The 13,554-nt window shown below is 32.7% G+C and overlaps 1 protein-coding gene across 13 annotated transcripts in view; it reads right to left on the bottom strand.

The window, feature by feature from the left end:
- IKZF2 (IKAROS family zinc finger 2) overlaps positions 1 to 13,554 on the bottom strand; it is a 156,827-nt gene that overhangs the window by 59,271 nt on the left and 84,002 nt on the right. For 9 of the 13 annotated variants that reach the window (XM_030916600.1, XM_030916599.1, XM_030916593.1 and 6 more), the window contains one exon: positions 1,147 to 1,413. In XM_030916600.1, the coding sequence (XP_030772460.1) occupies positions 1,147 to 1,413 (267 nt within the window). Of the gene's footprint in view, positions 1 to 1,146; positions 1,414 to 8,949; positions 9,765 to 13,554 lie in introns of those variants that run through there. The other 4 variants (XM_030916604.1, XM_030916603.1, XM_030916601.1 and 1 more) reach the window with 2 other exon arrangements.

Raw genomic sequence — 13,554 nt, forward strand, 5'->3', positions numbered from 1 at the left:
TCAGAAAACCCTGGTTCTAGCTTCAGCAATGCCTTTACCTATATAAGGGATAGTGGACAAATCACTTGACTGTTTCTTCATGTGTATTATGAAACGTTCAGATTAATAAAGACTTTGACCTACCTTGTATCTTTAATGCTTTAAGTATGTAATTATTAAACTATTTAGAAATAAAACTTTTAAATAAATTTATTGTGATTTATATTTCTTCCGAGTGTTTTTTAAAACTCTGAGAATATTAGTTATTAATATTTTACTGTACACTACTACTTTGCATTATAGTGAAAGCCATGATTACCATTAAACCAATTTTCACATGAACTTGAAACTTTTTTTGTTAAGAGTCAATGATCCTCCTAGCTTACCACTTACTATCTCATTTCTGTTGGTTTTTAAGAAAAAAAATTGGCAAAGGGTTTAGAAAGATTTAAGTAAGGCCTTCTCATTTGGTTAGTTTTCATGAAAAACTTTTCACCTCTCAAATGTTTAAAAATATAATATGAATTAATCTGAGGGCTTTTTCCTTACTCTGTGCCAGAATTACATATTCCAACCTACACATCAGCCACTATTTGTCATATTCAATCCTATATATATCCTTGCAGGAGTTATAACCAACAATTACAGAAAGATGGTAGCATCCCTGAACTACAAAAGCACCTGCCTGCTACTGAGACCTGTGGTAGGCAGAGATTGATTAGAAATTGTATTCCAAGGAGTTAACTGGATAAAGTGAAAATTATTCACTTATATAAATGCATGAGTACCATTTTGTAGTATAAACTCTTATCTAGCAAACTATATTACCTGCCCATGGGTATGGTAAAATATGTATAGAAATACAAAAAAGTTAAGTTACACAATGAAATTCTCCTATACCTTTTGAACCCTTATCATATTATTGCTATATTAAGAACTGTGGAAACTGAATCCCAAACTTCTTTTCTGATATGCTATTCAGATTTGAAGGCTGGAAGTCAAGACCCAGGCTACTCTCTGTTTTTCTGCAATCCAATACTAGCAGAATTCTGAAAAGGTAGTTTTCACCACTGCCACCCCTGAATAAAAAGGAAAGAGAATAGATGTCAGGTAATATCAACATCAGATGTCACAGGCAGTCATCAGGTTATTCTTTCAGCTGCTTACCAGTGTGACTCCTTTTATGTACCATAAGCACATTGGGCCCAATGCAAACCATGCCACAGACGTCACATTTCAGTTTACCATTCGGAAGCCGGATTCCTCCCTCGCCTTGAAGCTCCTGGACTTTCCTGTTGTCAGCCACCTCGCTGCTCTCAATTAGGGGTTCTTCTAGGCTGCTACCCTCATCATGGCCCCTGATCTCATCTTCACGGCTCAGGGGTTTCCTGTCACACTCTTCATCACTCTGCATTTCTAGTTTTACTGAGTTTGCTGTAATTTGAAAAGAAGAAAATATATTTTAAATATATGTTATGTAGTATCACCTACATCTCTTTTCCACTCATTGCCATTCTACTAAATGGGTGAAAATGATATATAAAGTAGAACAGGGTTCATCATCAAATGCCATGTTAATACATACTGTGTTCTATGATATTTTAGTGAAATGTCATGGAAGTGAAGACAGCTCAGGAAAATTCTAGGTAAACAGAATGACTCTTTATTTCTGCATACATTTGTTTCTTTAGCTTAGACATTTGCTTTTTAACAAGTTTTTTAATAATCCTGGTATTGGCTTTTGAGTCTGTCACTAAGGTTACTAAGACTGAGATAGGATTATGGAAGAAACAAGATTAAATATTGCTTAACACAGTGAACTATGCCTCCTCTTAATTTAATGATCATTATATGTACTTCATATTCTCTGTTTCTCATCAGAATACTTGTATAAACCTGCTTCTGAACACAGGAAGAGAAACAATTCAGGATCTTAATCCAGCAAATGTCTTTGACATATGAAGATACACTGTCAAGGCAAATGTTCTAAAATCAGACTAAACACATACATTCAGTTTAGAGCTATATAAATGTAGTACACAGATCTCACATGCTCTTAAGTTACTCCGCTTATTTTTTCTATCTAAATATTACCTATGGAACATGTTTGAAAATCAAAGTATTCCAACTCTAATCTATGCACACCAAAAAGCAGCTAATCACAGGAATGGCATAGCATGCATGTACACACATGCCACTGTTAAGAAATTTAATGCGTTCTGTTTGCTGTTTTTGGATCATCCCACAGAAAAGTTGGAATTTTGTTAGCACAGCTTTCATTCTGGATTGCTGACAGTCTTTTCATAAAGCAGAAACAAGGTTTTAGTGAGTATCAGTTTTTTATCCAGTAATATTGAAAATTTCTTAAGAAGTCATATCAAAGTTACTAAGCAAAACAACTTATTTGGTACTACTTGAGTAGAGGAAATCTTTTCATAAAAAGGAAGTAAGTTCTTTTCACTGCCATTGTTTTCTTAGAGAAACCACACAGTCTGTGATTTGTCATTAGTACTTATCACAAGAGGGTGCACTATCAAAATGGCTCTGTGGCAGAAGAGTACTGGCATTATAATCTTGAACTAATTATTTAAACTGAGTCTCATGTTTGCAAAGTAGACATGAATTCAGATAACTGAATAAAGTTCAAGCAGAACAGTTTAGGTATTAAGAGTGAGGACAGCGAGGAACTTAGGTTTAATTTCACCACGTCCTTTATAAAATGGGGATGATAATGGCACTGACTTCCTATGGTTGCTGTGAGCATTAAATGAGTAAGTACAGGAAATGCTCTTATCTTTTAATTTTTTCTGGACATATAGTGTTCTATTTCATAAGATTTTTGTGAAGCTTTATCAACTTATAGTACATAAACTACTATGAGATCTACAAAGTGATATGCATCCTTCCAGGACCCATTTCTAACAGAGTACCAACTATATTGAGTTTTACCCTACTTACAAATTGGTACTGCCTTACTGGTTTTTAAAAAGAGTTGGGACAATATTGTATCCATCTTTATATTGCCAGTATGCTCAAGAATGTTGTGGTATATAGGAGATGTTGAAGTAGTATTCACTGAGATGTTCTACTAACTTAAGAGTTTTATTGCTTCAAACTTGCTTTGTATGTTTAAAGAACCCATAAACATGGCAAAGAAAAAACAAAAACCATAAAGAATAAAAATTAAAAATTAAGTTCTTTTGTAATCAAGCTCACTATCTTTCAGGCCCTTTCTCAAAAGCAACCATAATCATAATTTTCAAATTCCAAATAGTCTGAATCCATTTTATAAATGTAATGTAATTTGTTCGTCCAGTTCATCATTGGAAATTCAAAATTATTTCTTGCTTCTTTCTATTACAGACATTCTTTTACAATACCACATAGTTCTGTCAATCTGACAGATTAAAACTGGTATTTTACTACGGTTTTTAAAAAGCATTTTAAAATTATGTATGAAGTTAGACATCTTTTTCTATGTTGAAATGTTCTTTATTTTTTCTCAGAATTGTTTATCAAAGTTGTCTGCCCATTTTTCTATTAGGTTATCAGTCTTTTCTCACTGAATTTAAATGCTCTTTATATACTAAGGAACTTAGCCCTGTGTTTATGATGTGTTTTGCAAAGGTTTTGGTTTATCTCTTTACTCAAGGGCATTTTTTTGGCATATATGCTAATTTCACATGTTGAATTGTTAAAGCCTTCAGTTATGGCTCTTGGATTCTATATCTTGCATCAATAGGTTTTTTCATAATCTAAGTAATTCTTCCATGATACTTTTTCCGGTAAGGGAGACTTTTAAAATCAATGTAAAATGCTATTGGTTATCCCATATAATGCTATATTCCATTCACAATTGTCATCTAAAATTAAACTTAAGAAGAAGGAAAATCATCGAAAAGTGTAACTTTATACAGCATGACTTTATACCACCTAGTGTGCATAAAGTTTATCAGAATTCCATTTCAGGAATGAAGAAATACATAACTGAAAGTGTAGTTTTAGAACCTGAAACTATGAGTCTATTAAATTTCAAAATAGCTCAGAATTATGAAGAATATGACTGACATTACACTACTAAATTATCTTTTTACCTACTGAGATTAAAACATAACATGAAACAGATAAAATGTGATTTTTAAAAGTATGAGATTATAAATATAGTTAGAAGTTTTTCTCTATAGAAGAATATACTTCAAATAAATACAGAAAAAATGTATATTTTGCTAAAACCTAAATAGACAAGAAATAGTAAGCTGTAGTAATATCTTCTCTAACAATACTATAAGGAAATACATGTTTATAATATATGAATGTATACAATTTTGCTGTACTGATATAGTAAATCAATAAAGTCCAACACATTTTAATATACATATGTCATAGATTAAATTTTGCATTTACATGGTGTGTATACGCAAACAAAATCCCAGTGTAACTAATCTTTAACCCATCTCACTACAATTAGGTTGAAACTCTAGAATAAAAAGCAATTATTCTTTGAATCTTAACTATTAAATAGAAAAGTTTTCTTCACTCATAGAAACTCTCCCATGGTTTATTTTCACTATTTAAGATGTTTTTAATTAATGTAGAACACCTTAAAATATTTTAATTTATTAATGATTAAATGTAAGTGGTAAACTTAAGTGTACTCTAAATTATAACTTATATATGAAGACTTTTGTTATATTTGTAGCTATACTATATGATGCTACAACTATTGAATTACAGCTATTAACCACTGTACAATAATATTCAGAGTCCTTTAGTTTTCAAATATTTGAAATTAGACTTACATGAAATTTCTTTTACAATTTGGTAACACAAAGACATTCTCATATATGGGCTATAAAGATGAAAACTTGTTCATTTGAGTAAAATGAAATCTCACTGTTACAATTCTCAATATCAACAGTTATTTTTCAAGCTTGCTTCTCTGATATGAAATAAAGAATGTAAAAGTTGGGCATATTTGTGGAAATGTACACATGTTATCATATGCTAATAAACAATAATGACTTAAGTTAAAAAGAATTTTGCCAGAACAAATTGTTAGCAATGAAAAGGGGATATGAAATAAGATTTTAGTTTTGATGATAAAGATGTTTCTTATACTTCATTTGTAATGGCACTTCCATTTAGCATTTATATTTATAACTGTTATGTCCATATTTTAGTAGACTCAGGTTTGTGAACACACGGAAAGAGTAAGTTAATAGAAAAAAACTGTTACAATCAAGTTTATGTAGAAAAAGCTTTGAATATATTTCAGGATAAAAAGTGCCACATATTTTTCCAAAAAAAAAAAAGCTTCAGGATATAAACATTCTTATGAATTCAAGCTTTTCCCCTCTTCTTCTTTATGCTTTCAAAATATAATTATAAACACTAGAATGTAATCTTGATGCCATAAAAACAACTAGTTTAATCAATTCCATTTACAAATAACAAAAAGTAAAGATACTTGTACAGATACTCTCTTTTTTAAAGTGACTTTCAAGCCAAACAATTTTCAATTACAAAAGTTTCTTCAGTAACCATTCTAGGCTCTCTACAATCAAAGGTTTCACAATAGTCCTTGCTTCCAGATAGGTAATAGTGAATGGACAGTTACACTAGACTTGCCTTTAATTCACTAACATGGTAATAAAAGGATAAGTGAATAAAAGCCTTTACACAGGTAAACAGGTATAGATCATTGTGGAAAAAAAGGTAGAATATAAAACCAAATGGGGCAAAATCATGTTATTTTGTGAAGCTACTAAAAACAAATTAATTTAATCCAATCAATGCTATGATGGACATTTTCTCTGCCACCACTGTACTTGAAAAAGTTAAAAAAAAATAAATCAAATCCAAATTTTACTCACATAAGAATGAAAAGGATAATAAAATGCACAACAGTCATTACATACATTTGTAGACCTTACGTTCATTCATAGAACTCATCTACCTTAGCCAATAAGGAACAAAGACAGCACTGAATTCTCTTTAAAAATCATTAAACCAGTAAATATTTATTAAGTATCTACTACTTGCCTAATATTCTGTCAATAATGATAGTAAATGTTTAAAGCCTAAAGCAAAAAAATAGTTTTAACTTAAATAAGAAACCCATATTAACAGAAGAGTATGTACTCCAAAAATGGCCATAAAAGAGTTCATGAGTAAGGATACAAGAAATATTTTACTAACATATGTAATTTGGTTACATAATAAATCTATTGAACTGAACAAGATGTAAATGTGAAAAGGCACTTATTTATAACTTGGACATTTTACTTTACTACTTTTTACGCTATAACTTCACAAAGTCACCCATCTGTGCAAGACAGCATATGATTTTGCAGTCTGGCAATTTATTTCTTTAATTATATGAATTCTCAATTTTTAAAAATTTTAGGAAAGAGATCACTTTATCTGCATGATAAATATATTAATTTTGAATTTTCAAATTAAGATAATAAATTCTACCCTCATCATTAGAATTTGATTTTCACAAATAATGCTATAATTTTTAAATGTCAAGTTCTGGAAACACCATACATAGTAATCAGAACTGAAAATATCAGTAAGACTTTTTTAATATACATATTAAACTTTCTACAACTTAAAACTTTATTATTAATATGACCGGATTCTACTAATCTACAAACAAGTTAGTCAAGTTTCCTAACCAGGAAAACAATGCAGAGGGATTATGGTTTATTTTCTCTACTTAAAGTGATATATTTATTGATCTGATAGAGTATAAAATAAGCTTTCTAGTTTAATTTCTATGGAATTAGTGACTTACATTTGTTTAGTTGCCAAAGTGTATATTTTAATTTTAATTTTTAATTTTTTAAAGAAGTAAATATTATGGGAATTAAAGAAATATTTTTTTCACAGTGTGGAATAGAAGATAGTAAAATAACATTCTTACTTACCAAATGAAAAAAAAATGTATTTCAGGTGTGACGTGTAAGTGGACATTTTATATGCTTTGTTTCTGTTCCCTGAGAATTGAAGTGGGCACTTAAGGGATTTTATAACTTATAAGCATGAATGTTTCCCAATCTATGCCAGACACTTGAAATGGTGTTACGTACACCAACGGAACCAATATGGCTATCTAATAATTTATTGAAGTTGCTTCTGCACTAATATAACTCTCTCCCATTTAAACTTTCTAAACAGAAACACCAAACATTATTAAATCCACGTTAATATCCCAACAGCTGTTCAAATAATGTGTTAGGAAAACAAACTGCCTTCAAAACGGTGATATAAAGCCCAATTATTTACTAAGACTTTATCAACAGTCTAAACAATTAAAGTAAAATCATATCACAACAAAGGTATATGCAATCATTTTTTAATATCCTCAGCAAAATTTCACACAATATATTTGTTCCTTTTGACTGCGGATAGGGAAGTGGATGAGTCTTGAAAAACAGCTTCTCCACAACATCCTTAAAGAATTCGTTTTATAAATGGTTGGACATGTCCAGACACTGGTGTCACTAAGCTGCAGTTGAGCCACTTCTGGGTAGCATTCTAAATCTGTATATCACATCACTTCACTTTTCTCTCCATTCTCTTTCTTCTCTGTTCAATATAGCTATATTAGGTATTTCTTAAACCCACTGGAGTTACTCCAGATCAAGACAGTACTGATTTCTGAAATACTGTTATTATTCCAACAATAGTGTAGGAAAGTTTCCCTGCACCTAAAGGCGGAAAACCAGGGTCTCTGCCACCTCTTCTGCCGTTTAACTTGTTATGGGACCTTGGGGTATTTGTTTATCCTGACTCAGCCACTAGTACCATCTAAACTATGGGGGGAAGTAACACTTGATGTTCCTGGAAACAGCAGGCTAGATAAAATAATCTCTGGTAGACTACAGATTTAGAATCCTTTTAATGATAATAGTAACACTAATGATAATAATAATAGAAAAATAAGACAGTTTTTATGATTTATAAAATACTGACAAATTCTTTTTTGATCCTCAAAATGACTGCATTGTAGGAAGGGCAGCCACAGACAAACACTGAAGCATGATTGTTAAGTGGCTATCGAAAGAATACAAGTTAGTAAATGTGAACCTGACAGTAACTCAAGATCTTTCGACTCATAGCCTATCCATCCTTCTATGACATGATACTGGCTCTCCAATGAAACAAGTAACTGACATTAGTATTATATTCAGGACAAAAATCAGTCATAGGCAAACAGTTCTTTTGGTAGCTCTAAAACTATATCCACCAGTTGAAGAGGATACCAGAAATTTAAGTCCAGAATGGTCAGATCAAGAAATGTTAAGTTTCCATAAACCAAACTATTGAATTACGACTTTCTATCAAAACTGGGATGCATGTCTCACTCAAAACAACTACCTCCTAATTTTAAAATTTGCTTTGGTGTTGTCAAGGGTATGTCTATGCAGTACACCTAGTTGCTGAAGAATCTGTCAATATTCAATCTTTTCCTCCTCCTCTCTATTTTTTAATATTAATTTCTATATTCCTTGTCATGCTATGATTTACCTCCTAGGTCAAGGCAGCAATTTGAGCAGTAAATCAGTATTATCAATTTTAATCTCTAAACCAATAGTTTATGAAGGATAGCATTCCAGGATTTCCTTTGTGGTCATGTTTGACAGTCTCGTGTCAATTACTGATAGAATGATAAATCACACCTGTGAGTCGTTAATGTAAAACAGATCTTGGCAACAAAATAAAGACCAAAAATTTTCCTCCCTACTTTCATGGGAAAAAAAATGTAAAAGAATGGAGAGCAAAATATCTGACTTCCTGATGATCCTCCACAATGCATGAAACCTTATATAGCATGCACATCATTGAAACACACACCTTTACTACCTAGCACAGTAGCAACATTGTGGCCCATGGATGGAGTTTCTATTTTTTGGCAGACAACTAGTTCATGAGAACTACACAATGCAGAGAAAATAAACCTACTTTAAATAGAAATGCCTCAGCCAAACAGCAGTCTATTCCTTTATCCATCCTTCCAATGACTGATTTCATTTGCCAAGTCCTAAAGGTTCAGTATCTTCTGTGTCTTGCATATCCAACTGTTTTTGCATCTTCTTGGGCAATACAACTACTTTAAGATCCCCATGACCTTTCACCTGGAACAATATCAAAAACTTTCTAACTGGTCTCTTTTCTTCAAACTTTTGCCACACTCTTCTCCCCCAATTCATCTATATTCAATTGTTAAATTAATCTTTCTATTGCAGAGTTCATATTACTCTTCTAAATGTCTTCAAGGACTGCCTACTGCCTACACATTAAATACAAAGGCACTGGTGTGGAATTTAAGGACATCCAAAGTATAGTCCCATCATATCCCTCAGCCATATGTCCTATGAGTCTGTTAGTTACTCATACCTTTTCCAGTCAAACCACTGTCCCCAGTCTTTGTGAAGCACATTTATACATCTCTACTTACTGGTTTTTGTTTTTGTTTTCTTTTTCTCCCAAGCACCTGCTTTTATTTTCTGGGATACTTCCCCTATTTCTATAAAAATTAGCACATCATTAAAGGATCACTTATCTGTTACCTTTTTTCATGAATGTTTTCTGAGCAAAAAGTTCTTCTCCTATGAAACTTACGTCACCTTACATTTCAGTGATTTCATCCGAACGTTTGCCTTACCTCTACACTGCATACAGTGTAAGGTCCTTGAAAGGTAATACTGCCTTTATTCATAGTTGTAAAATCATCCTATCCTTACATATATGAAGCACCCAATATGTATTTATTGAACCAGTGCTGCCGATTTACGTATTCCTCTTTTTAAATTATGGAGACTTCACATAAATCAAACAGGTGTGATGAATAAATATAACAACACAGATTTAGGTTTTAAACACAAATCACCAATATCAACATAACATTAATTAAAGAACCACTAATGACAGGAAAGAATTTAGGTGCATTATATATATATATATATATATATATATATATATATATATATATATATCAACTGAATAAATTACAACAGCCACTCTATGAAGTACGTAATTTTATCCTCATTTTACTCAAAATCAGTGAAGTAACATATTCAATTCGTATAAATATTCAGAGTCAGAGCTGTGACTGGAACTCAGAACTGATGACCAAATTCTTGCTATTTCCTAATGACGCCAAAAGCACAGTAGCTAGTAGTAGTTAGTAAAGAAAAAAACAGATGTCAGTATGGTAAAGAATGATACCTTTGAATCAGTGTATACAATCTGATATTTTTTTATTCTACAGTGGAATACAGGTGTAGTAGATTGCCAGTTTGAGGTAAAGAGAAATTTGTCTGAGTAAGTCTGTTTTGGAAGAAGACCAACTTATACTGCCAAATTTTCTGAGCGTGGATTTTATTTCATCTAAGAGCAATCTACTTTGAACTGGCATTTGGCAACCATCTGCTTAACATAACAGTGGGAGGCTTGTGAAGCAAATTACATTGTGAAATTATCTCTTTAATAAGAGAAGTACAAAATTCTTAACCTAACTTCTGTAAGAAGTAAAATAATTACTATAAGATCCAGCTGAGTGGGTATGTTCCCAAAGGGACCCACAAGGATTCCCAGAGGTCACTAAGGACGCTTAAACGAGGTCAGAAGGCAAGGCTGCTGGCGGCTAAACAGAAAAAGATAAGGAATGGAGCAGGGTTTCTATCACTGGGCACCGGCAACAGAGGGAGGAGCCAAAGCAGTGCAACACACTGTAGCAGCTTTACTGGGTCTCTGAAGTGAAGCAACAGGGGAACCCAACAGCTTTCCATACCCCAGGTTCAAATATCCTTGGGTCATATACATTGATATCAAGGCTACAAAGTTTCTTTCCCTGCTGTTCTTCCATAAACACTGTACTATTGGTCTGAGTCAAACAAACGGAGTCTGCATTTGGCCCTGAGATGCAGGATTGGCCAGTTAGAAATTAATAACCAATAAGATCTATCAAGTAGTGAGAAAGAGAAAACTTGTGGTGATTAAGGGGAATTAAAGCAAATTTTGACTGATCAGTGCCAGATACTTATTTTCCACAACGTAGCAGCAGCAGTTTTTGTTGTCGTTGTTGTTCTTTACAGTGCTCATACCTAGCTTCCTACACCTAATGAATGAATGAACATTTTAAGTAGGATTATAGAATGCATATAATTAAAGGCAAAAACATTTACAAAGCATCCCATGAAGTATTTAAATCATGGAAATACCAGATTATAACATCTGTGTTTAAATGCTTACATACATAAATGTTAGGAAGTCACTTGCTAGCTCCCTGCTTCCTACTGTATAAAGTGAAGATAATATCCTGTACATTAAAACTGTGAAGACTAGAAAAGCATGAAATCACTTAAAGCAAGCAACACAGCCCTGTGGTTAAAGAGCAAGGTCTCTAGGTCCAGCGCCCTGGAGTTTAAGGCCAGGTTCTTTTACTTATATATGACCTTAGGAAACCTAAGTTTCAATTTTCACATCTATAAAATCAAAATAATGACATCAGCTGCCTCCTAGGGTTGTCCTGAGTATTAAATAAAATTGTATAAACAATACACTTGGAACTTTTTGCTTCTTATTAATATATCTATATGAAAGCATTTCATAAGTATCAACATCAAACAAACATAAATCTGGGGTTATGTTCACTACATGGAAGTACAGGGAAGATGCAGAAGGCTTTATGAAGGAAATGGCATGTAAAATAGTACGAATAAGTTGGATATAACTTATATAGAAGGAGAACTAGACAGCATTCAAGATAGGGGCAAGCATGAAGAGAGGAAAACGGCATGAGTACATGTTGGTTGTGAATGACACCATTTTTTCCAGAATGGATACAATCATTGGATAATATATAATAGAACATATTCTAAAACCACAGAGCATTTAAAATTGAGTAAAGCACAAGAGAATTAATGCTAGAATGGCAGTACTTTCAAAAGACAATGCTGTTAACATACTAGTAGGACAACCAAGTATGAAGAACTCTTAAGAAATCATTCAAAATTACTCACTGAGCACCTGCTCTGTACCAGGCACCATGAGGCAGCAGTGAACAAGACAGATATATTCCCTGCTTTTATGGCACTAGTGAAAGGTATGCATATAGATATATATGTCTATCTTTTTATATATATAGGCAACTATGCACTGTAAAATATTTTGATGAGAAATACAAGGACTCATAAGCCTCACACCACTACATCAGAATATTCAGCTACTATAAAACCTCAATGCAAAACATAGAGCATAAAAAATCAAGAAATATTCTCACAAGATCACTAACTCAAAAAGATAACTTCTCATTGTAAGTAGTTGCTTTAAGCATGCCATCCTTGTATTTGTGAACTGAAGTCTTGATTATTCAATGAGTTATCTGTCTCCATTTCTAAATCACCATCTAAACAGCTTTCTAAAGCTCATAACTAAAGTATGTGAAACATATTAAAGTGATGACTATGCACCATAGAAAGCAAAGTAGACAGACATATGAGGTATAGTTGAAGGGCATATAAATGGCTTTCTTTTAACACTTGTGTATGTATGATATTATATTAATCAGATGTAAGAGAGTTCCTTATCCATTTAAAAAATACTTCTTTTAGAATACTTGATGTTTTCTGGTCAGGTAAGTAGATCAAAATTTATACAAACTGGGTTTTATTCCTTCTATTACCTGGTGATTTAGCACTGAAGATCACATCTATGTCACCTGGAATTGTACAAGTTACCTTCTAAGAAGCTTAGCTTCCTTTTCTGTGAAATAAAGGTAACGCTACTGATTTGTGCAGGTAAAATGTTTAAAAGCCTACCTGCCTGAGGTTAAGGATCTTAAGATCCCTTCAGTCTATGGTAATCTATGATTACAGAATACAACCAGATTATTCTTTAGGTTTTACATAAATATTTGTATAATTGGTAACAGTTATTGGTCACTATTATAAGTAATAGTATAAATTTATTTATACAAAATCTGTTCCTAGGTTTGGGGTTTGGGTAAAGATCTACCTTTTAGATCATATATTTGAAACCTCTGTGCATGCCTAATTTTATGTGTTCAGGTGTTTCTGAGGGTCACAGGTAAGAGCATGTTTAAATGTTAATGTACATTTATACATATGCATAGTAATATACTGGACACCTAGTTGGTATGTGTGCAGGATGTTCTTTATTAAGCAATAAATGTTAGCTACTTAAGCAAAAGATAGTGCAATGTGAAAACTGTGCCATCCCCATGTGTTTCCTTCAGTTGGATGTTGGCTAGCATCCAGGAGGGAGAAAAAAAAAAAAAAACATACTCAAAACTTTAAAAAGAAAAAAGAAGTGCTACAACCTTCACAAAAAGCATAAAGTCCTTGACTCAAATAATGTTATGAAGACTCTTGAATTTTTCTTTTTTTCTACTTTGTCCCCGTCAGGATGTGAACCCTGCCATTATGTATGGCTTGTGGCTGTTTGCGAGTTTCCTCCCCATCTGGGACTAAGAGGCAAATTGCAGGTTTCCAGGGAGGGGAATGCTGTTACAGTAGGGATCACCTCAGCACTTCACATGGATTG

Source organism: Rhinopithecus roxellana, chromosome 14, assembly GCF_007565055.1.
Source record: "Rhinopithecus roxellana isolate Shanxi Qingling chromosome 14, ASM756505v1, whole genome shotgun sequence".
NCBI classification, from domain to species: Eukaryota; Metazoa; Chordata; class Mammalia; order Primates; family Cercopithecidae; genus Rhinopithecus; species Rhinopithecus roxellana.